General features: G+C 35.9%; 2 protein-coding genes across 4 annotated transcripts; one reads left to right on the top strand and one right to left on the bottom strand.

Moving 5' to 3' along the window:
• The first annotated feature begins 1,555 nt into the window (after positions 1–1,555).
• LOC107802658 (uncharacterized) lies at positions 1,556–15,610 on the top strand. Of its 2 annotated transcripts, XM_016626191.2 has the most exons (11): positions 1,562–2,730; positions 4,156–4,305; positions 5,146–5,730; positions 6,540–6,680; positions 7,473–7,718; positions 8,039–8,386; positions 9,010–9,189; positions 9,948–10,136; positions 13,932–14,147; positions 14,555–14,616; positions 14,929–15,610. In XM_016626191.2, exons 1-11 carry the CDS (start codon positions 1,902–1,904, stop codon positions 15,397–15,399), a joined length of 3,417 nt encoding a protein of 1,138 aa, XP_016481677.2. In that variant the 5' UTR covers positions 1,562–1,901; the 3' UTR covers positions 15,400–15,610. The 2 variants fall into 2 exon arrangements, with proteins under 2 accessions (XP_016481678.2, XP_016481677.2); XM_016626192.2 differs by lacking the exon at positions 4,156–4,305 and having other exon boundaries at positions 1,556–2,730.
• Positions 15,611–18,506: 2,896 nt separating this feature from the next.
• On the bottom strand, positions 18,507–23,118 carry LOC107802660 (uncharacterized). 2 transcript variants are annotated; one of them, XR_001651861.2, is made up of 10 exons: positions 22,694–23,117; positions 22,436–22,514; positions 22,070–22,164; positions 21,325–21,429; positions 21,109–21,188; positions 20,811–20,901; positions 20,583–20,690; positions 20,056–20,188; positions 19,414–19,482; positions 18,507–19,056 (listed from the first exon to the last, which is right to left on the bottom strand). XR_001651861.2 is itself a non-coding variant. In XM_016626197.2 (10 exons), exons 1-10 carry the CDS (start codon positions 22,913–22,915, stop codon positions 18,904–18,906), a joined length of 1,089 nt encoding a protein of 362 aa, XP_016481683.1. In that variant the 5' UTR covers positions 22,916–23,118; the 3' UTR covers positions 18,507–18,903. The 2 variants fall into 2 exon arrangements, 1 of the variants encoding a protein (XP_016481683.1); XM_016626197.2 differs by having other exon boundaries at positions 20,102–20,188; positions 22,694–23,118.
• Positions 23,119–24,935: the final 1,817 nt, after the last annotated feature.

The following is a 24,935-nucleotide window of genomic DNA, read 5'->3' as shown; positions in this document are numbered from 1 at the left end:
ACATTGTATTTTGCTCTTTGTGAAACAAACTTAAAACTACTTCTAAGAAACAGAAATAATTTTGAGAAATATATATTTTTAGTTGCTTCTGAAAATAATAGTCGATTATATATATATTTACTTTTTTGCTAGTAAATGCAATCAATTTCGGTTTGCCCCTAATAATTTTACCCCAGGTAAGTTAGAACGGTAAACAGCTATAATTGTTATATTATTCTAGTTTTAGTTTTTTCTCGTTAGAGTTGATATATAGTGGATGCAAAATGGTGAAACTTAGGAGTTTGGAAAAGGTCTAGCAAAAAAGATTAACGAACCACTTGTAGAGGTTTAAAATATTTAAAGTAGGAAAATGGCCAAATATAACCTTCTAGTTTCACATATTGTCTAAATTTACCCCTATCGTTATACTATCCGGCCAAATTTACCTTTACCATCAGCAAACTTTTAAAAATTATTTCTCAGTCCGTCAAGTGACTCAGAATCTCCCAAATTATTTTAATTAAGTCACTTATTCTTCTTCTTGATCCAATATTTTCAAAATAATTGACATTTACCTGCTTTCTTAATTGAAAAAATAAAATAAGAAAAAATAATATTAAAATAATACAACGGGGAAATAAAGTATAGTAAATTGAAGAATCTAAATTAGGTAACTTGCCTAAATTCCAAAAGTAATTACAACATCTCAACTTTAATGAATTCGTTGCATCAAAGGTAGGGAGACTTTGCAAGTATTAGTGATAGAATTTGAAGTTCTTTGGAGACTTTACATTGTCGAATTCAACTTTGTTTTAATGAAATGCCTACGCATTGTGCACTCTTAAGTTAGTCGATCGGATTCTATACTAACCAGACAATGACAAAATATATTCGAATATACATATACATACATGACGATCAACTGCATATAATATATAATAAATAGACTCACTGAATTCTATGGTGTGTATATTGTTGAAAAATAATAAAATTTTAAACTAATTCCAAAATCATTATTACAAGAAGAGAAATGGGTGCATTGATAACTAAAAATATTCATGAATAATTTGTGTATAGTAATTTCTGAAAATAGTGGAGCAAGAAGAACAACAAGTGATTTAAATAAAATGAAATTGGAAGATTTTGAATTACTTAACAGATCAAGGGATAATTTTTAAAAATTTGCTGATAGTTAGGGTAAATTTGACCGGATAGTATAACGGTAGAGATAAATTTAACGATATAGTATAACAGAGGTTAAATATTGATAATATGCTAAAGTAGAGGGGTATATTTGGCCATTCAACTAGTAAAGGTTGATCCATAATGATTTCTCTCTCTTTTCTCTCTTATTTCAACCTTTTTCACCTTCTCGAAAAGAAAAAACATATAATTTCAAAAGAAAAAAAAAGAAGTGCATAAATTGGAAATAATAAACCAACACTTGTGAAGAAGATGCCAGAAAGTTGCATCAATTTAAAATGCAAGCACGTGAGACATGAGCCGTTAATCCTGATGTTGACAATTCAGAGATGCAGAGGTAGCTACAAGTATGATTTTCAAGAATTGCAGTTTTAACTTTAATGTTGCACAGTCCTTTTATATCTTTGCGTTTCACATAATTATTATTACTTGCATCCCTAAAGTTGAGGGTAGGTAAGGACTCCATCTTGCAGATAATGGGATAAGTCACTCTCATCATCTGCCTCAACTTGGCTCAAGAGTCGAGACTTCATGAAAAATAAATACTCTATCTTGTAATCTGGTACTTGCATTCAGTGCCTCATTTACTCCTCTCTTCATAATTGTATTTCAACATTATCTTCTTCTTTTTTTCTATTTATAGTAAGACCATAAATATAGCAGTCAGGGGATTGGCTAAGGACCAAAGAGAGAAAGTGAAAGTTTAGTGGGGTTGAAGAATGGAGAAAGAAGATTTGAAATGGGAGCAAAATGAGGTGGAACTAGCTGAAGAAGAAGAAGAATTAGGGGGTCTTCAAGTAAGAAGCTCTAAAGCTACTAAAGAAGTAACCAATGGGAAAATTGAGACAAATGGGCATGCAAATTCTTCACCTAAGATCACTAATGGAACAGAAAAATCTGATCTTGGTGATGTACAAGAAAGTTCAGAGAAGATACTTTCAGATTCCAATTATGGGGTTGAAGTTGAAGAGGAAACAGAACCAAAAGAGGTGTCAGTTGAGCAGGTTTTAGCCTCAAATAATGGGGTTGAAGAGGGAACAACTGAAGCTAAAGAAGAGTTAGAAAAGCAGTTTGTGACTTTAGCTAATGGGACTGAAATATCTGATCTTGATAATGAACAAGAAAAGTCAGGAGATCAGCTTGCAGATTCCAATAATGAGGTTGAAGCTGAAGAAGTAAAAGAACAAAAAGAAGTGTCAGTTCAGCAGGTTGTTGCTTCAAATAATGGGGTTGAAGAGGGAACTGAAGCTAAAGAAGAGTCAAAACAACAGTTTATGATTTCAACTAATGGGACTGAAAAAATTGATCTTGATTATGAACAAGAAAGATCAGAAGTGCAGTTTTCAGATTCCAATAATGGAGTTGAAGTTGAAGAAGGAAAAGAACAAAAAGAAGAGTCAACTCAGCAGGTTGTAGCTTCAAATAATGGGGTTGAAGAGGAAAGTGAAGCTAAAGAAGAGTCAAAACAGCATCTTGTGACATCAACTAATGGGACTGAAGAAGGGCCCTTCAAATCAGGCCATTCTGTTTATTATGACAAAGATGAAGGTATATACTTATTACACCAAGTCACCAACTGTTTGACCATTTTTTTGTACTTAAATCTTTTTTGAAATTCTCTCCCGACTCTGCTATCTTGAGATCTGTGTATGTACATGTTTTCTTCATTGGTTTTGTAGGGTAAAGTATACAGTGTTTAAGGGAGAGACAAATAAACTCCTTCGAACCCCACTCCTTCTATGTCTTACCCTACCTGTCTCAAACTATTTCTTTCTTTACTGCAAAAGGGACCCCTTTCTCTTGATACAGATGTTTGTTTGTTTATTTGTTTGTGTGTGTAAATATACACCATAAAGGTTTCACTCTAGTAAGGTTTATGGTATTGAGGTAAAAGTTTCTCAAGGATAAGTCTGCTTTGCAATTTGAGGTTGTGCACATTTCAGTCTCTTGACTCTCTTCTTGCTTCTTACTTTTGAGGTGATGATCTTCGCATTTTCTTTGGACTTCTGAAGTTGGAATAATTTTATTGCTTAGCTTTAGGTTTAATTCCAGACACATCTTTTACAGGTTATTTGTTTTTTTTTTTGTTTTTTTTTTTTTGCCATATACGGTCTAATCTTCAACATCTTTGTTGTGTGGAATCTTTCTGAGATTAACTGCCATCTATATCTCTTAAAAAGGACAAATTTTTCTGGGGAAATTTGAAGAATTCAGTATTCTTTATAATGGTTAGACCTGAAAAATTTATACATTTGTGACCAATGTTTGACTCAACCAATATTTTATATAAAGGAATACTGTAATAGATTAGGTGTGACTGACGAGTAGAATTAGCTAAGGCATGTTTGGAAAAGTTGATAACATTTCATTTGGGGGAGTTCCATTGATACCAAAAGAGCATTATGTTAATGCCTCCAGAGCAGCTAACACCCTCCAATGTCACAAGGACTCATGTTTGAAGATCCAAATTCATAGTCACTGCAAATGAGATAAGGCGTTCTTACATTAAGACTATAGCTGTACAAAGTGTACATTTAATGGCAGCTCTGCAGACTCTTGCAGGCTTGCAGCTGGGGTGCTTGAGTGAAGTGTGAGTAAGCATTATAATTTCTTTAACTGCAATACTTCCTTTTGGACATGTGATCAGATGCTGTCTACAGTCAAACATGTTCAACTTTATGGGATCCTTCAGTGACGTAGTATTTATATTCAGTTTTGCCGAATAAGATTTTGACTCAGCATTAGAAGTACTACCACTGCTTTGAACATGGTAGCAGGAACTGGATGTTATTTTCAAGTGACTGATTATTATGTTCTTGTAGGTATAGAAATCCACCAGTAGTCCACTACGAAGTGTTTAAAAATAACATCTACCCTTGTTTTTTGAACCACATAGATGAATCATCCTCGTTCTCCTCATGCATTAGGTAGAACAATGCAATTTTTGCAATCATATTTTCTGTTTGATTGAAGGAATATGGAAGTGTCGAGTCTGCAGTTGGACTTTTCAAGGCAAAAGCATAAGTATTGATTGGACAAAGATTCCTAGGGGCCACTTGCATAAGCTGATGAATTACCCAATGTTTGATCAGAGGGGACTTTTATTCAGTTTTGGAAGTGAAGGTTAGTTGACCCTTTGATTTTTAGGGAAACAACCATGACTGGTAGAAAAGTGATGTTGTCAATTAAGAGAACGGTTTCTATGGAAATTTAAGGAGTAGAGCAAGATCTCAGAATCTACTTTCAAACAAATGTTATAAGTGAGTCCATTTTTCCCTTGCTCCTTATGGTTTCAGGCCATTTTACCTGTACATTTGCATCGCGATAGCCATTATTTTAGTAACTTTTGCACTGCAAAGGGTAGAAACATGGAATTGGGATTAAAAAAAAAAGTGGGTGTCTGCCTTACCGATAATAAAAAAGAAATTGGTGTCTGGCATGCGAATAATGTGATATGGATGCCATGTTTCACACAAGAGCATTTAAGTTGCTACATGGAGTATAAAAGTTTACGCTAGGATGAAGCGTACAAGTTGACATTGACAAAATCTAAAAGGGAAAAGAGAAAGAGCATAAAGAAACAAAATCATTTACCTGACCCCATTACATGGGGCAAGCGGGGTTATGGTTTCAGTTCTAAGGTCGTCGGTCTCCATGTATTCTGTTTCTCCAGTACTATGCTTTAACCTAAATGAATTTAGTTTTTCACTCCCAATTAAGTGATTGATTATGATATTAGTTTTCAGCTTCGCAAAACGCAAATTCGATGAACTTGAGTTAAACTTCGGCGTTATAACTAGCTTTCTCTTGCCAATGGCAGAATTCTAAAAGTATTCTTCCTGATTTATTGTTGAACTTGTTTTTCAAGCTGAGTTTCAGATTCACGTTTGAGCTACTGTCTAGATTTTGAGATTTGGAAAAGTCATTTGAAGTGAAGAGTTGAATTCTCTCATATGAATGCAGATAGTAACTTCACTTCTACACCTTCCATAAAGGAGAAGATTGATAAAAATCCAGTAGATGAAGAAGTTCAGGAGAGTGCTGTTCTAGACATTCAACTTAATGGATATTTGAAGAGTGACAACTTGTCAAATTCAGGTGCTCAGCCGTCCAAATATCTTTCAGAAGATCACCGTATAGTTCATAAGTCCACATCCATTGAAGAAATAGAAAGTGCAGACACTGACCTGATAAATGACAGTGACACTGATGTAAAAGATTATGATGTTGAGAATGTACTTCAGAAGCAGAATACACATGATCTTTATTGCCCTAATTGCAAGTCGTGCATTACTAGGAGGGTTATTCTTCGTAAAAGAAAACGAAAGATTCGAATTTCTGGTGATGATGTGAAACGTAATAAACTCGAAGGTGTAGTTGACTCCAAAGTGGATGCTAGTCATGCACAGGCAACTAGTGATCAAGTACGCGATCGAGCCAACACTTCTTTTGATGGTACTCCACAATTGGCAGCGGATGACTACCAGCCGGATAGAGAGCCAGAGATATTCAGATGCTTATCATGCTTCAGCTTTTTCATTCCAACAGGTACGGACCTTTTCATTACCTTGAAAGTCAACATAAAATCTGGTCTCTTTTTTTTTTTACCTGCACTTTATGGTAAACTGTTTCATGTGCAATGACATGAATACCTTTACTCCAAATTTCTCTATGATCAAATGTCTTTGTATACTGTCATTTCAGAGTTATCCCTTGTTTGGTTATCTAGCAGGCTCACCAGCAGCTAAATTAAGTCTGTAGTTTACTGCTTCTGTTTATAGCTATATAATGGAAATGACACCATCTTCTTTCATTCAGGACTCATGAAAACGATTGAAACTTCCTTTTTTGTGGGGAAGGGTTTTGGGGGGGGGGGGGATGAAGAATAAAGAAAAGAAATTTTTTTATCGTTAAAAGAAAAATAAGTGGCATTCAATATTTGGCTTGGTATTAGCTGATATACTGTTAAAATGAATTATACTCTTCTATTACTTGAAGAGTATCTTGTAGTAGCAGATACTATTTTACTATTGCAAGATCTTTGAATGACATAGAGAAGTTGGCATTAGAAATATCTTTAAGTGGAAATTAATATGTTTTTCTTTTTTTAGAAAATGATTTTTCTCCTTGACGCATGTGCTTATAAATGTAAGAAAGTCTTCCCAATATTTTATAGTTTGCAAGAATTACCGTTCAAAAAGAAGCTGTATTTTAGTCTCAGTTTGTTGCATTCTGTCAGGACAGACTGCGGTTGGTACTCAGCAAATAAGCTCTAACAAGTTCAAGATTGCATGTGAAACTTTTGTTATTTGTGACTCAGGTCAAAGAAGAAAATAACCCTTTTTCCAAACTTTCAGGGAATGGATTCAAGCTGTTCCGATGTTTTGGAGAGAAAGGTGATAAACAAAATGTCAAAGGTGAACAGACACCTACGACGAACAAAAATTGGTTCTCCTCTATCTTTGCATCAGATAAGGGAAAAGCATCAGTTGAGCAAGGTACTTAGTTTTCTACTTCTATTTTTCTTTTTCCAGTTTTGTTTACCTAACGAGCATTATAAATCCCAACTCTACAAAGTAGAACCTATCCACAATTTTTTTTTTTGATAGGGATCTATCCACAAAATTTATTTAGTCATTCAGAAAAAATGGGATATTATGTGAGCTGCAAAAATGCACTAAGATGAACTTTCGTAAAATTGTGGTAAGTTTTAGAGCTGTAGTTGATTGACTGTAAAGCAATACCTTCATATAGGAAACATTTCAATCGTAAAGTAGAGATTTAAAGTATTGGGGGAAAGGGGATGATGTAAATGACAGAGTCAATGGTTGATTCTTTAGATGCGCTAAAGACAGAAAAAAGGAGAATCCAGATTATTTTTGTTTACTTTTCTGTAGCTACAGTACCTTCTTGGTGCTGGTTTTCTTTTTTTAATAATACAAACCTTATGAAAAAAAAACCTTCTCGCATAAGTGAGGTAATCTTTTTAGAGCTGACAGCTCTACTTCTGCCATGTTAAAATAAATATCCAGAGTTGACAATGAAATAGTTATGAGGGTGTATTTTAGTTCGGTGTCACATATTGCATACATCCCATAGAAGCTAAAACTCCTAGCTAGAAAGAGGTTTCCAGGTAACATGCTCAGCGTAATGCAATAGGATGAACTTGTGGTCAGTTCTGATCATTGCATTGCTTGGAGGGGGAGAATATCAGAACTACACCTTTATAATGTGGAGAAACAGCTAAAGACTATCTTCATGTTGTTAAACTGATGGAGTTTCTCATGCAGGAATTGGTATTGGGGCAAATGCAGTGAAAAATGATGCTGGAGTACTTACGCCATCAGATAATTTCAAAGATCAGAGTGCCAAGCCCTTAGTGATTAGGGAATCAGCCCCGCTTGCATATTCCAGCAGTGGAACTCAGGAAGCTGGAGGGAAAATTTTAGGATCAGAGAACCAAGATGCAAAAATGAAGGGGAAAATGGCGATTGATACAGTGGGTAAATCAGAGAATGCAACAAAGACTCAAGCAGGTGCAGTAAAGATGTTCACCTTTGTTCTCATTACCATGAAGTAGTGATCTAATTGAAAACATGAAATAGCTGATGTAAAGTAAAGTTGACTGTGAGTACGTAAAATGGGAGACTTCTGCTTTCCATAGGTAGTCAAAGAAATAGCCTTTGCTAGTGATCAAGTCCAAAAGCATCTTGGTGGTTCATAACTTGGATGAATAGACAAGTTTAGTGATCCAATTTTTCATCATGTCTAATTACTAATTTTCCCTCAGATCTTTCTGCTCCTTGGTGCATGTTCCAGCACCTTCTTCTTTATAACATTGTTTTCTCCTGTGCAGGAGGTTCTGTCTTCGACATCTTTGAAGAAGGGATCCGTAATCTGCCAGATGTTGCAGCCTCTTCTGAGAAAGTTCGAGGAAATGATAGGAATGATGAGCTGTTAAGAACTGCTGGCAGAATTCAAGTTAGTAATGGAAATCTTGTGCAGGAGAGTCTGCCAGCATCTCAACAAACTGGATCAAAGGTTCTGATAACTTCAACAAAGGAGGAGTCTCTAACTATTGAGAAATCAGAGACTGAGTTAAAATCTGATGTAATGATAACTTCAACAAAGGAGGAGTCTCTAACTATTGAGAAATCAGAGACTGAGTTAAAATCTGATAAGATGTTACTAAATAAAGGTCCAGGTAGTGTTTCTAGTATGACATTCTCTCTATTAAGAAGAGTTAACTGAAAAAGAATGTCTGTCTAGTCATGCTAACTTCAACTGAGAACATGTAATGCCTTGTCCTTTTAAAATTTTAAGAATTACCTCAACCTTCCTTATGGAAAAAAGAAAAAAGAAGATGATTTACCTCAACTTCCCTTAACTATTGCAGCGGGCAGTTGATAGTCCTTTAAGATAAATGTTATTTTCACATGTAGCTATTGTACTGGGATGCATATTGCAAATAGTTGTACTACTCATCGTTGCACTCTCTGGGTGCTATTCTTTAATAATGTTTTCATTACATTTTAAAAAATAAATTTGTTATCTTCACTCGGGGTGCATTTCCTTTAGGGGCAATGTTCAATAATCACCTGGCCCTACACTCCCGAAGAAAATATTGCTTTCTCTTTGTTTTATATTTGGAAAACGAAAAAAATCCTCTTTTCTTTGTTGCTCATAAGACAAATTGAGAACAGGGACAGTACAAGAGGTTGATGATGTGTATCATATAACATTGATATAATCATAATGACCTGTGGATTCTAAAAATAATAATCATAACTGGATTCAGCTCAGACATGGCTTCATGTGAATGTGCAGATAATGAGTCCCTTCTGTCTTCGGCAACCACAGCTTTTGCACTCAATGGCTTAGATGGAAATGGGAAACCCAAGTTTTTGACAGAAATCCCTCAAGAACACGAGCAAAATATCAAAGCCATGCTTCCCTCTGAGTCTCCGCTGGAAAACAATGGCAATAATTTTCAACTTAGTAATAAAGGTATGTAACTAAACCTCCTCCTAGTTCTGGTTAATGCAAGCTTATTTCAAACTGTTATACCTTTTGACTTCTAAAAGTTACTTGCATATTTATCAATACTGAGCTAAAAATTGGAGTAAGATCCGAACCCAGAAAGGAAGTTGTATTTTTTCCATTTATGAACTAAAAATCAAAAGATTTTCCTCAAATGCATATCAAGCAAAGAGTTAGGTATAGCAAAATCCTGATTAAAGGGCAGCCGGTGTACGAAGCATCCCGCGTTCGCGCAGGGTCCGGGGAAGGGCCGCACCCCAAGAGGGTGTGATGTAGGCAGCCTACCTTGATGCAAGCATCACTGGCTGATTCCACAGCTTGAACCGTGACCTATAGGTCACACGGAGACAATTTTACCATTGCTCCAAAGCTACCCTAAAGTAAAATCCCGATTGGTGACTTTAAAAAAAAAGTTCCAGATTGGTTTGGCTGAAATAGGTAATCTCTTGAACGAGCGTATAATTGGCACCAGAAGCTTTAATTTCCAATGTGCCTTAGTAAGACGTTAGGTATTAACCCGTTGTACTCTTGGAATTTCTTGTACTTAAAGAGCACTCTCATTTATCTGCAAACACTTGTTCTGAATCAAGTTGTCTTCAGCAGTATAGTGGTGTTAGCTCGAGAAAAGTTTTTTTCCTTGTGCTGCCTTACTAATGTTTGATTTGATCGCTTTGACATTTTTCATTACTTTGCTTCCAAGTATTATATCTCCCTTCCATTGACAGATGGTTCGGATCCTTATGAAATTTCTCAACATAACATCACAAAGACCAAATTTGAGATCCACTCGAAGCAGCCTTTAAAAGTTGATAAGGATGCGTTATTTTCATCGGTAAAGGATGCTTTATCAATTCACGATGCACCAGTTAATATCACCAACATTTCTGTGGAAGCAGCTGCAAATGGCATTGCAGGTAAAAACTAGGCTTTTCTTCATTCTAATACTCTACGGTGACTAAATAAATCTGGTTTCAATTAGGGATCAAATATTCTCAGAACACTTTTTTATTACCCCCTCCGGCATTTGTAAGCTTCCTAATAAGCTCTCCCCTAAAGATTTGTTGATGAAACAGTAAGTAAAATGGTTGAAGCACTATTAACCATGGAACCATTACTTTTTGTTTGTAAAATACATTAGGGAAAGTTGATCAATATTAAAAATGGAATGACCTGAGGTATCATTTTCTACCATACACCTGTCAACCAAAATGCTTGGGCTGCCAACCACAGCCTGTATTTAGATGCTGAACCTTCGCTCTCAGTACATTGCTTAACAGCTTGTTTGGATGGTTGTTACCCATTGTATCGTATTGTATTGTTATCCCAAAACAACGTTTGTTTTGATTGTCTAGTTAAAATTGGTTGTATTGTATTGTTAAATCCATTGTTCCGGAACAATGAAAAGTCCCTTTTTTTTAAACAACCGATTTGGTGTGGTGGGGATTGTTTCCTATTTTTCTTTCCAATTATGCCCTAAGTTATTACTTTATAATTCTATATTACTTTTTACATTCTTTTATTTTAACTCCAACCTATAACCTACGTCTTTGTCTCTTTTTTTCCTTCTGCCACTTCCAACTCCAACGCCAGGTATAGGTTTTGCCTTCCTTTTGTTCATTCTTTCTTCTACTTTGATTTTTAATTCCAATTCTAATTACTTTATCTCCAATTAGTTGTATAATATTGATTGTTTTCAAGTGTGCAAAGTGTTATTATTTATCTTTGTTCTGCCAACTCCTTCGTTCGTTTTTTTTTTATTATTCTAAAAATAGTTAAAAAAATTTCTTTAGGTTTTTGCTCTTGTTTTCAAGTTACATGTACTTCTTCTCTTATTTGTTTTGTTAGTTACTATCTGTTTAATTCTCCTATTGTATTGCAATTAAATCTAGTTGTTTGAGTAGTTAACCTCCTATTACGCTGAAATTATGTATGATTATTTTGGAGCTTCTTATTAATATAACATAAGTACTTGATGATCAGTATGATTTGCTAATGTGATTCACCAAGTAATATATACCCAACTATATATAACTAAGTAATTTAATTACTCCTTCATAGGGTACAATGTTGTTAAACACTACTGCAAGAAAAGTTATAAACTATTGAGATTTACAAACAAAAATCCTTAACATTGGATTCCCAATTAATTAGTTAGCAAAAAATAGTCCCAAAAATCCAAAAAAAGTGATTTAGAAAATATTATATACTTTAAATTATGGATTATATGTCACGTTGTTAGAAAATATTGCTTATGATCTAAATTCTGAATGGAGTGTACTTAACATTTTATTTTTTATTTTATTATTATTATGATCTAATTATGAATATAGTGTACTTATTATTGTTTTTAATATTATTAACTTGTTCCACTAACTTCGATAGAATTTGCATGAATTTAATTGTACTGGGTGATTTGGAAGACCTACTTCCATAGTCTCTTGAACGAGGAGGGGGACAGGAGCATTGTACTGGGTGATTTGGAACTCTCCGGGAGTCGTTGTGACTTTGGGTATTGTAGGCGGATTAGAGTTGATGAAGTTGAGGGGCTATGCGTAAGATGAGCAGGGGCAAAGTGACCGGGCCGGATGAAATCCCGGTGGAGTTTTGGAAGAGTGCGGGCAAGGCAGGCTTGGAGTGGCTCACTAGTTATTTAATGCCATTTTTAGAACGAAGAAGATGCCCGAAGAGTGGAGGTGGAGCACGGTGGTTCCTGTATACAATAACAAGGGTGATATTCAAAATTGCAATAACTATCGGGGTATCAAGTTGCTTAGCCATACTATGAAAGTCTGGGAGAGAGTGGTAGAGCTAAGGGTGAGGAGGAGTGTGTCTATTTTCGAGAACCTGTTTGGGTTTATGCCGGGGCGTTCGACTACAGAAGCCATCCGCCTTATTAGGAGATTGATGGAGCAATATAGGGAGAAAAAGAAGAACTTGCATATGGTGTTCATCGACTTAGGAAAGACGTACGATGAAGTTTCGAGGGAGGTTTTGTGGAGATGTTTGGAGGCTATAGGTGTACATGTTGCCTACTTTAGGTTGATTAAGGACATGTACGGTGGAGTAAAGACCCGAGTGAGGACGGTGGGTGGGGACTCGGACCATTTTCCGGTTATGATGGGGTTGCATCAGGGGTCGGCACTCAGTCCTTTTTTGTTTGCTCTGGTGATGGACGTACTGACACGCCACATCCAAGGGGAGGTGCCGTGGTATTGACGAGACGCGAGACGGTGTGAACGCACAATTAGAGGTATGGAGGCAGACCCTGAAATCTAAAGGTTTCAAGTTGAGCAGGACCAAGACAGAATACTTGGAGTGTAAGTTCAGTGGCGAGACTCAAGGAGGGGAAGGGGAGGTGAGGCTGGACTCGCAGGTCATCCCTAGTAGAAGGAGTTTTAAGTACCTTGGGTCTATTATTCAAGGGGATGGGGAGATTGATGAGGATGTCACACATCGTATTGGGGCAGGATGGATGAAATGGAGACTCGTTTCAGGTGTTGTGTGACAAGAAGGTGCCACCGAAACTTAAGGGTAAGTTCTATAGAGTGGTGGTCAGACCAACGATATTGTATGGGGATAAGTGTTGGCTAGTCAAGATCGCTCATGTCCAGAAGATAAAAATAACAGAGATGAGGATGTTGAGAAGGATGTGCGGGCACACTAGGTTGGATAGGATCAGAAATGAGGTTATTCACGACAAGGTGGGTGTGGCCCCTATTGAGGACAAGTTGCGGGAAGCGCGACTCAGGTGGTTTGGTCATGTGAGGAGGAGGAGCACATGCGCCCCGGTGAGGAGGTGTGAGGTTGACATTGGAGGGCCTATGGAGAGGTAGAGGTAGGCCAAAGAAGAGGTGGGGAGAGGTGATTAGGCAAGACATGGTACAACTTCAGCTGACCGAGGACATGACCCTTGATAGGAAGGTATGGAGGTCGAGGATTAGGGTAGTAGAGTAAGTAGTCTAGAGTGTTCATAACAGTAGTATTGGCACGCAGTCTCACTTTCTGTTGGTAGTAGGTTTTTATGCGTAACCGTTGTTTTCTTTCATTGTTGATCACCTTACTGTCTTGTTTTTATTCTGCTTTTATATGGTATTTTGGTACTGTCCCTTCTTGTCTATATTTTCATTAATGTGGTGCTTATACTTTCCTGAGCCGAGGGTCTATTGAAAATAACCTCTCTATCCTCACAAGGTAGGGGTAAGGTGTGTATACACACTACCCTCCCCAGACCCCACGGTGTGGGATAATATTGGGTATGTTGTTGTTAATTGCTTAATTTATATATAAGACATAATTGGTGATGAATTAGTAGAAATGGCTTTTCTTAAATTATTTTTATGCATAATTCTTGATAAATTAAATATTTAAAACAATTGAGGTTATTTTTGTAAACTTATCAGTACTGTACGATACATTCAAACCAAACAGCAAAATGTTATTTAACAACAACAAACAATACAATCTATTCAAATATTGTATTCATAAAACGATACAATACAGTACAATACGATACATTATAAAATGATAGGTAACAATGATCCAAACAGAGTGTAAAGAAGAAACTAGGCTTGTAGAATTATTGTGCTTTGTGTTGAATAATTTATGCTGAAGAGATATTGAATAAAGATGATAGTGTATATTCCCTGCAGTGCTAATTTGTAAAAGGGAGTTTTATGTAGCTTAATTTTCTTGATTCACTTGAGTGACAGGCAAGGACACTGTTATAACTGTGGAAGCAGGGCATGAAACTGCAGAAACTTCACCAAATCTAGATACTCAAATCCACTTTGTTCAACGACAAGGAACTGATACTGCAGAAGTTTACAGAATTGAGATCATTAAAAGCATTATATTTGGGGGTTTAGCTGAGTCAATTGCAAGCTTAAGTGTTGTATCATCTGCAGCTGGTGGCGACACAACTACATGTAAGAGTACAGATCTTACTATTATCTTTGGACGAGAGAAGAGTTCTTATCTTGTTTCAATCATCCATAACATAGTTAATTACTTAAGCTGATGCTTTATCTGAATTTTTGCTAGTTCTTATTCATTTATCCTCGTCTGGTGTAGCAATAGTCCCTTCAACAAGTTTATCCAGGAAAATTATCTTTTTTATATGGATTAATAGTACAATTTGATTTTAGGCTAATTCAAAACTTTCTAAGTGACTTATGCAGTCAGTTACAATTTGATTATGCAATTGGTGTATTCCATTTTCTTGAATATCTAGAAATTATTTGAGGAAAAGACCACTTTTATAAAAAGCTCTGGCTCCCTACTTCATCTTTTAAACTTTCTGCTGGTTTTGATGGTATCGTCATGTCTACTGCAGTGAACATTTTAGTTCTGGGAATGGCTAATCTGATTGGTGGGCTTTTCATCATTTTCCACAATGTAAGTTGGCTTTAGCATTTTGTGCTCATATTTGTTAGGAACGCATTATTTACTTAGGGAGACAATCTCCTTAATATAAACTAGCTATTAGCTATGGCGCAGAAGAACCATGATAACCTGAAGCTTTTAGACAACCCCTTTATATAAGGGACTAAACTGGTATTTGTATAGATGGGAGAAGCTTCATGTATCCACATTTTGACGCCAGGATTTCTTTCTTGCTTAAAATTAACTCAAATCAGTCCGTCTGTTTTATTCCTCATGCTTTCAGTTCAATTTACTCTATCTCTTGCTGACTTCATAAACTTGCAGATTTGGGAGTTGAAAAGAGATCGTTATGAGCAAGCCAGCAACCAGATAATGGAGAGACATGTAGATAGGTATCGACAACTACTAGGCCGGAGAGAAAACTTCACAATGCATGCCGTAGTTGCTGTACTATCATATATCATATTTGGACTAGTCCCTCCAATAGTCTTCGGCTTCTCATTCCGCAAGAGTGATGACAGGGAATTCAAACTCGTGGCAGTTGCTGCAGCTTCGCTTGTATGCATCTTAATGCTGGCAACTGGAAAGGCCTATGTTCAAAGAGCACCCAAATCTTACTTCAAAACTATAGCTACTTACATTATTTTGGGGTTCACTGTTTCGGGTGTGTCTTATGCAGCAGGTATATTATTCAAAAGACTGCTGGAAAAACTTGGTTTTTTCGAGCCAAGTTCAACAGTAAACCTGCTCCTACCGGAGATACCAGGGACCCGAGGAGTATGGGCATCCTTATGAAGAGCAGAATGATGAAACCACAAAACCTGTAACCTCCCGGGATAACCTATAGTTCTTTGAGATTTGCTTGTTTGGCATTTTTGTTTAGCTTTAGCCTCCCCACTGGTTACTTTAAGTAAGTTGTTAGCGTATGAAAAGATTCAAAACTCTGTTGAGTCTGTGACTGAAAAATGAAAGGAAAGCTCACATTTATAACATCTTTTTTGGTGAATCACAAGTTTATTATAGTCTTCTCTTGCTTTGTCAAATGATTGAAATAGAGAATAGATTCAAATATTTCTTATGAAGTCCACCTAGAACTTTAATCAGTCACTTAACCAGGGTTACATAATAAACGTGTACATGAAAAACACGTCTTACATTAATTAGTTTGGTGTAAACATCGGGTGCAATAAATATATTTCCCAATTATCTAAGATTGATTGTACTACAATCCTTTTGTACTTTATGTACATTATGTTTTTTGCCACTTGCGACTTCACTACTACATTGGGGAACCTTCAGCATTTTGTAATTGGATAGTTATAGGAAACAGGTAGGTGGGCTTAAAGCCTCAAATTTCTTGTTTTTTTCTTCTTCTTTACTCTTGTTTTGTTATCAGGAAGAAAAGTTGTGGTTGAGAGTTATCCTCCTCCGTGATCAATTTCATGGTAGACGAATGAAGAGAAAGTGGATAATGTTGAAACTCGTGTATCAATGTCACACTTGCGTGGTTAAAAATGTCACAGATAACTAAAAGTTGGGGGATTTACTCACTTTTTTCACATATAGTTAATTGGGAGGAAGGAAAACTAACTTTTGCACGGCAGTTAGAACTGTAACATCTTGGCTAATGTACTGCCTTCTTCAGACAAGTTGGAACTCGAATTTGACAGCATCTTCCATTAAACCACAGTGCATTCGCACATTGAATAAACATAAAGATTATGATATCTCATCCAACAGTAAGTAATAGCCAAAATTGCATACAAACAAGATGGACGAAGTTACAAGTCATACGAGTCACTATGCGTGGTGCAAACTCTACTTCCTATAATAAAATTTGGTTAATCAATCATTAAATTCATTTCTTCAATCAGAGTTTACTTCATTATCCAAACAATACAGGCCCATTCATTCTCTTACTTTTGTAATATTAGAAACCATTGGAAAAAGGAGGAATAAAACAACAAGATTGGACCAAATGCATCTCAGAAAATAATTATATCAAGTCCGTGTAGATTCTGTGTTTCATATCTTTAATTACCTGCTATTGACATTTTGAAATTTATTAGTACCCAACAAAATCATAGCACCCCAGACCTGATCATTTTTTTTTAATAATTTGTAAACAAATAGTTGGAAGTAGATAAAAGGCAAAATACATCGACAACCCCTTAAAGTTATCCTCACTTTTCACTTAAATACTTTATTTTAAGTCTGTTCCAATTGAACACTCCAAGCACATCTCAAATGTGTCAATTAGACACAAAATTAAAAGACAACCAAATATAAAAGAAACGTGTAATTCACACGCCAGAATGACGAATAAGACGATGTCACGTGAATTTAACTAAAATAAACTTTTTATAAATTAAAAGAAAAACAAGAACCCAACCCCATCCCTTCGTCTTCTTCCCCACGACCCCAACCCCAGCCACCATTCTTCTTCCTCCTAATCTCCACCCCCAAAGTAAATATCAATAGCACCATCGACTCGGATTGTTCCTTTCTTTGATGCTTCTGAAGCTTCTCACATTGATGTTGTCAAGAATGTTTCCAAGCTTTTTAATAATTATTTTAAAAATTTCTCTAGTGGGCTAATTGGAGAAGAAAGAACCTGATTTGAGAAAAGAGGAAATAATGAAGAAGAATAAATTCTAGGGGTTTTCGGGATTCAACTTCATTTTCATTCTGTTTGGTAAAATTTTGGATAAATTTATGAGTGTAGATTGTTTAGTAGTGGAAGCCAAAAAAGGTTATTTGATGGTTTCCTTAATTAGGCGATTTGAATGAGAAGAGGCAGAAGCAAAATTGAACAAGAACAGTGTTAGGATCGGGAACCCGGGTAGTGCGGAATATAGCCAAACAACGGTATAATGGCAATAACAAAGACAATGAAAGTTGATAACAACGACAATTAAAGTAGATAAAGAAGACACAAATTTAACGTGGTTCGGTCAAAGTGATCTACGTCCACAAGCGGAGAGAAGCAATTTACTATAACAATAAGAGTACAAACGAGAGTACAAAATTAGAGTAAACACTCTAATTAATCCCAAATAACCTAAGAGAATAACCTCACAAGATCACTCCAAAGAAAGGGTTCACACAAGTGCTTCCCAACACTAACTCTCATACAAAACACCCTTAATAAAGGAAGAAAGGAAGAAACAAGAATTGAAGACAAGTCTTGTTGGTGTGTCTAAAATGAACTAATAGCCTTCCCTTTTATAGACCAAAAAGTTTTGGCCTTTTAGGTGTAAAAGAAGATATACAACTTGTGCAAATGATGTCCAACACACAATGCAATATTTTTGGGTCCCAAAGAATATTGCCAACAAAGTCTACACTTTGCAAAGATGCTTATGCTTATATGAGATGGACTCCATTTGACAAAATAATGGCCATATTACAAACGGTCTGTTGAAAATTGCTGAATCAATTTCTTTCACAGCTAAATCCCAATCAAATTCCTGTAGGAAGCAAAGAGGAAACACACACACAGATAGAGAGCCAGCGATTGTCCGGAGATCTGTGGACGGTGGATGGTGGCGGATTGGTGGAGGGAGAGAGAAGAAGCTGGTGGACCTGGACGATGGTGTGCGAAAGAAAGAAAAAATTAAAAAAAATTGATCTCACGCTCTGAAAAATAGTGTAATACACGCACTATGCCATATTACCAAATTGTGTCTAAATGGCACATTTGAGATATGGTTGGAGTGTTCAAATGTAACGAATTTAAGATGGAGTGTCTAAGTGAAAAATAGGAACAACTTTAAGGGGCTGTCGATGCATTTTGCCTAGATAAAATCACTAAACTGAAGCATCCTCCTGGAAAAAGACTCCATGACATGCATTATTAGTCTGAATAGAACTGATACCATACCAAAATATAGAGGCACACGTCAGAGCAAGTCTTCAAGCAAAAATTCCTTATTAAGCTTTGCTCATCCGCTGCTTGCAATTATCGTTAGTACTTAAGTACCAAAATTTAGAAACAATGGAAATTACAGACGGTCAAAGTTCTTTTAAATGTGGACATATCCCTTTCCATCATAACACTTTTTAACAGGAGACGAAGCAAAAACTTAAAAACAAAAAGAACCACAACCTCAAACCAAAATAATTCCTCAACGGACTGGAAGCATGACTATTTCCTGCAACTGTCCTCTGAAATCCAAAGTCAGTGTCAGAGATGCATTACGGGCTCTACTCAGATGAAGGAGAAAAACAGTATATGAAGATTAACTTAGCATCTTCGTCCACCATAGCCAGGACATTAGACAGGACCAACCCGCCCGATCACAAACTCTTGGCGCCTTCAGATTTCAGATCTTGTTTACTTTTACCTCTCCTCATTTTGGCTTTAACCCGAGACTTGGTCACAAGAGTCTGCACCGTGTTGGCAAAATTCCCTACTGCCATAATAATCAGAAGGATCCCACAGGTAACAACCTGCCAAAACCGCATCATTTTAGAAACTGATTAGTCAATGATAGGAAGGGTCTGCCAGCACTCATAATAACAGGATTTTTTTGGCAGTGCAGCTTGCACAAGATACATTACAGAAAGGAAGACCTACTTTAGTTACTAATATTGTTGATTTCTGGACTTGACTGTTCTATTTCCATAGAAGCAAACTAAGATAATTTGTTAAAAAAGTAAGTTAGAACTTCACCTTTCACAGTCTCAAAGTATTTTAATAGAGAATCTCCTAACCAACTCGCAATATGTTATATGAACTGTCGTCCCTTAACCTCCGCACCAAGCAAACAAGATAACAGATGTTGGAACAGAGGGAGTTTCTATTACCTGCCACTCGGAAACAACACCAATGAATGCTGTTTTAAGCAGCAAGACTCCAACATATGCTTCAAATCCCTGACACCAAGAACAAACGGCATACAGTCATTTGGGACCAGCCTCAAAAGATAGAACTGCATCGATAAATTTCATGGAACACGTCTACGTGACAGGGATAACCAATTAAATTGACCTTTTCTTCAATAAGTATACTGAACTATTGTTGAATGTACTCAAGTCTAGAAAAGAAATATCATCCACAAAAGCTGATTAGCTTAAGTCATAAAAGGCTACAGATTGTGAACCATCTAATGTTACTAGTTGCTATAGCTCAGATGACATTCTGTTTTTGCTCCAATATTCAGAAACTTCGCCCAAAACGTGCAGGAACTCATGGTGAGTTAAAGAGAAAAAGGATCCTTGATAGACATTAGTTACCTTGAACCAGACAGTCACTAAGAGGAACCATTTACATGCATTTCACTATGTACATCAAAATTATGCAAAATTATAGCAGCGTTTTCTGCTCTTGGACTACTTAACATCATTCAACTTGACTTAAATCTAAAGGCCCAGTCTCTTCAACAGGAGCAAAATTTCTAGAGAAAAAGTAGTTGCAATTAGTAGAAAGCCAAGTTGAACTCAGTATACCTGTAAGATAAATAGTACAGGGAAGAGCAACAATAATTGACCATACCTGTAAGATAAATAGTACAGGGAAGAGCAACAATAATTGACCATCTACTCCAGCAGTCTCTCCCCATACAACATCCATTCTCCTGGCCTGAAATCAGAATTCAGTAGAATGTTTCAGAATTAGGATAGTTTATCGGACTATAGGAAGTGAAAACATATTTTTTTCTTTATTCAATCACAAGGCAAAGCTCATTCCCTCAACAGGAGGGAGCAAAAAGAGTGACCTTGACATCAATCCCCAGAGCTTTTTGTCAGTAATCCAACCCGAGGGGCAGAGAAATATATAAACCTATCTGCATTAGATACCCTGGAGTAACCCAAAACCATCTTGGTGTTTACTATTAGAATTTATTTTTTTAATAAAAAGGAATAGTCTATCTGCACAGGATTAGTGAAGCTTCTCAAGATAAATATTTAAACAGGACAAATTACGACAGGCGAAAGGCTTTTCAGTGAAAATAATAATTCTGCTGTTTGTGCACCTTTCCCAATGCAATGCGAGTGTACAGTCTTTGCCTTTGATATCTATTCTGAAGCAGCATAGCAACACCTTGCATGATAGCCCATTTCAGGAACAGTTGCACACCCTTCTGCAAAGGATAGCACAATATATTTTGGAGTATTATAAATCTTAAACATTATAGAAAAGTGCACTTTTTGTTGATAAGCAGCTAAATAAATATACATGAAGTATTTAATTGAACAAAGACCTGCTTCTGTGCACAGCTAGGTTCTCTTTCTATTTCCCAGGTAAGACTTATAAGTGCCATAGCCATAGCACAATAGTGATGTTTAATCCACCTGCAACAGCACAGCCATAGTTTCTAATTAATCAGCTGTTTTTGTGCTTAAAATAGATGACACCGGTAAAAAAAAGTTTAGAATCATTAAAATTGCTCTGCTTCTTTAGTTACTTAAACGACAAAGATGAGGGTTTTACTTGACAAATTTAAAACAAAGAGCATATGTTAAATTTACATAAGGCAATAGGGAATGTTGTTCAATTACCATGGACGAATATCACTTCCATTCGCTCTCAAAATGTTCTCTCGCAGAGCCAAACCTGTGTAGAGGTAAAGCAACCACGCCTGAAGACGTGGAGGAGCTCAGCGTACTCGTTTGTCAAATGTAAATTTTTCACCAAAGGAGAACCAAATAAATAGGAAAACAAAACCACCAAGAATATCAGGTTGAGTGAGAAAGGCCTCTTTTTAAACGTATTACCTGGTAAAGTTGGACTGGCAACGCTGGTAAACATCCATCCCAAATATAAGACCTCAAGACTAGTAGCAAAGATGGGAAAAGAAGAAATAGATATGCTGTCCTGTCCTGTCAAGAGAGATCGGATGTAGTAATTACAAGAAAGAGGTTTCCATATAACATATGTTTTTTATGCATCCTAAGTCATTTTTGCATTTTAACTGGTGGGAATGGTGGAATGATTTCAAGTTCAAGTTCACTACTTCTAAGTTCTATCAGAAGCAAGACTAGCTTTCTTCCCTTATGACAAAGTATCAATCGTTGGAAAAAACTTGGACAAATAATTTGAAAAGAGTTCAAATATTATGCAGTAACAAGCATGGCACACATGAAAAAGTGACGATACATATGAAAATAAGGTTCTCAAAAGTTGGGCTTGCGTCGAAAAATATCAAGTTCTGACAATGCAGAAGCGGCGTTACATGAACATTGTTAGTTCTCCATCTTCTCTTTTTTGCTTTTCTTATTTATTCTTTACAAGTAGATAGAGCATGCAAATCATGCTCAGCATCCTTATTTTTCCAACTGACAAGTAGATAGTACATGCAAACCAAAATCATTAACAATATTAACAGTAATACAGCTTCTCGAAAGAGCATCAATTTGTTAGATTGATTTATCAACTGCTCCAAGACTGGAGAAACTAATCACCACGCTAATGCAGAAGCTAAACACAGCTAAACATTAAAAATTAAAGCTCGGAAAGTACCCTGAAACTATTGTATTCCTCTTTCACTTTCAGTTGCACATCCTTTCTATTAGCACGAACATTGATTGGTCCCAAAAACATCCTCAAGAATCCTCCTGCAATCGACCAGATCAAGACCAAACACGACCAATACAATCTTAAATTTAGGCCACACATCAAGCAAATAGAAATAATAACAAGGAACAAAAAAAACATGGTGTCTCAGGTTCAAATCTTAGTGAAGGCAAAAAATACTAGGTGATCTCTTCCTATCTACCTAAGTGGGCATAGTTACGGTGGAATAGTCCAAGTGCGCGCAAGCTGGCTCACACACCAACATAATAAAATAATAATAGTAATTACAGTAACAAAGGGTAAAAAACAGACCATGAGATTTGCTCGGAAGAAAAGCAGCAGCATCTCCCTCGCTGAGTACATAACTAGCTTTGAACAACTCCTCTTCCAACTGTGAATCGTTAAGCATGAAAAAACGGTTAACATAATAAGTGACATCTCTGCAGTACTGTAACAATATCAAAATACACGTGGAACGAGCACCACAGGGCAGTAACACAACATGCATGTGCACATATATGAACGAAAAATCAACAAAATAATAATACACTACTAAAAAATTCATATTACTTTTTCAGCTTGATCAGAATCCAGTTTGCTTTTCCGAACAGATGAACGGAGTTGATGGATGCTCGAATCAAGCGATTTGGCTTTCTGCCGTAAGGAATCCTCTTCGCGAGTGGTGCGGGAGATCAAGGAAGAAGCCGCGTCTTGCAATTCCTTCGCTTGTTCCACGATTCCAGAAGCTTCTCCCACAAAATCTCGCTCCCCTGAATTCGTAGAATCGCCCATCTCCGGTAACAAAAATCTCGATCCAATTGTCCAATTTTACTGTTTTCACATCCACCGTTAATCCAATGACACAGAAATATGTATATATATTCGAATTAAATACAAATAAATTTGGGTGACAGTGAAGACGCAGCAAAAAAGGGAATCTAAAAGAGGGAAGAAAAAGGGGAAACGAGGGTTGTGGGGAAGGGTGTGGGTGGGTAGGGGGTGACACAATTGGAGGTGTAAAGATATACTCAGAGATGGGGCCAGCAAGCCAGAGAACCGCTGAGTCTGCTGGCGTTAGCTGCTGAAGAGTGAATTTAATTTTTTTGGTTTGTTTTCCCCAAAAAAAGAGCATTTAATTCATTTTCAGGGGTAATTTTGTGTAAATAATAGTATCCTAAATGTCCTTTATTAGGTGACATTCTTTTCTTTTCTTTTTAATTTATCTGAGAAAAATATTTATTACTCCTTCCATTTTAATTTAGATGATTTAGTTTGACATGACATAAAGTTTAAGGAAAAAAAAAACTTTTAAAATATATGGTGCTAAAAGTTTAAGAAGCAAAATCTTAATAATGTCATAATATTTGTGTGGCTATAAAAGATGTGGGTAGAATGAAAAGTTTAAAGTTAAATTATTTCTATATATAAAAATATATTATTCGTTTTGGAACAACCTAATAAAAAAAGTATGTCATCTAAATTGAAACAAATTGAGTAATTGTAAAACCAAGACAAGTCTGAAAAATCTATCTTATTTAGAAAAAAATTGGGGTCCACCAAAGGTGGTGGTAGAGTTGTAGCATTGACCAAAATTTTATATTTATATCAGAAAAAATTATTAAATATGTTAAATAATTTACGTTGTGAGCATTCAAATGATAGCATTGCAGTTCCCTTATTAAAGTAAAAAAAATCAGAATCTTGTGAATTGCATATTTTATAATTTAGAACTCATAAATTTAAAATTTTAATCTATCACTCAGCAAGGCAACTTCACACAAATTAAGACGAAAGAAGTATAGTACACTAACTATATTTTGGGGCCTCCAAATAGTTCCAACAACTTGGAGACTACAATTCACCAATTATAGTCTATAGCCCATAGTCACACGTGTATTTTAGGGTTGGCTTGAAATTGGGTATGCTAGGTATTAATTTTGGTCTAATATCAAATCCACCTACGTTGAAAAAAGCATCTTTTAGAATAAAATAATGCGACAGCTAGATCAATATGATTGTGACGCTTTCAGACTTTAAACACCCTTTATAATTATAATGAACAACACTAAAGTGTCGATAATTAAAAATTGAAGTTCTTATCTCAGCATAGCCAAAATTAGGAGTCCTAGAAATCTCTACTTAAGGGACTTCACCTATGATTATTGACTGGATTAGTCGACTCGCCTATGATTATTGACTGCATTTCTAATAGATACTTTTCTCGTTCCACTTTAATGAATTTTTTGATTATTTTCATGCATATTAAGGATATTACTGTTCAATATTCATAGATGAAGTCCCTTGAATAGAGATTAACAATAAAATTGACTATATTGACTTTAATTTGTTTATTAGAAATACAACAAACACTCCTAGGTTCTTTACCCCAAAGGCAACTTTGGAAAAAAGAAGTTAATTCCTTCTTCATATTTGAAAAAAATCAAATATTGTGGACCACAAAAAAGATAAAAAAGTAATTAAAATGGACCGGAGGGAGTATTAAATTACCTTTTGGTTTAATCATATAATTCTACAATTAATTAACAAAAAATCTTAAGTTTTCATCCACATGAACAAGGATTAACTTAAATAGTTGTCTACCCAACCATTTAAACTAAATATAACTAGTAGATGTATAATATATATATAATGTGTATAACTATACATAATTAATATATACTTTATATATACCGGCTAGAAAACATAAATAGTGAATCCGGCCGACTATTTGCGTAAAGATCCCATGAAGGAAAGAAAGAGAGACATCGACTAACTCAGGCCAATAGCTCCACTAATTAAAGGGATCATTGAG

The sequence above is a fragment of the Nicotiana tabacum genome, chromosome 4, assembly GCF_000715075.1.
Source record: "Nicotiana tabacum cultivar K326 chromosome 4, ASM71507v2, whole genome shotgun sequence".
In the NCBI taxonomy this organism is placed as follows: domain Eukaryota; kingdom Viridiplantae; phylum Streptophyta; class Magnoliopsida; order Solanales; family Solanaceae; genus Nicotiana; species Nicotiana tabacum.
The sequence above is the reverse complement of the archived record's forward strand: the minus strand, read 5'-3'. Positions and strand labels throughout refer to the sequence as shown.

Excerpts from the sequence above, each read along its gene's own strand:
- LOC107802660 (XM_016626197.2), bottom strand. The coding sequence starts at position 22,915 with ATGGGCGATTCTACGAATTCAGGGGAGCGAGATTTTGTGGGAGAAGCT. Across the intron at positions 21,189-21,324 it reads TGCCAGTCCAACTTTACCAG|GCGTGGTTGCTTTACCTCTA; the intron begins GTAATACGTTTA and ends CCACGTCTTCAG. Across the intron at positions 20,691-20,810 it reads CTAGCTGTGCACAGAAGCAG|AAGGGTGTGCAACTGTTCCT; the intron begins GTCTTTGTTCAA and ends TATCCTTTGCAG.
- LOC107802658 (XM_016626191.2), top strand. The coding sequence starts at position 1,902 with ATGGAGAAAGAAGATTTGAAATGGGAGCAAAATGAGGTGGAACTAGCT. Across the intron at positions 6,681-7,472 it reads AAAAGCATCAGTTGAGCAAG|GAATTGGTATTGGGGCAAAT; the intron begins GTACTTAGTTTT and ends TTTCTCATGCAG. Across the intron at positions 14,148-14,554 it reads TGGTGGCGACACAACTACAT|TGAACATTTTAGTTCTGGGA; the intron begins GTAAGAGTACAG and ends TGTCTACTGCAG.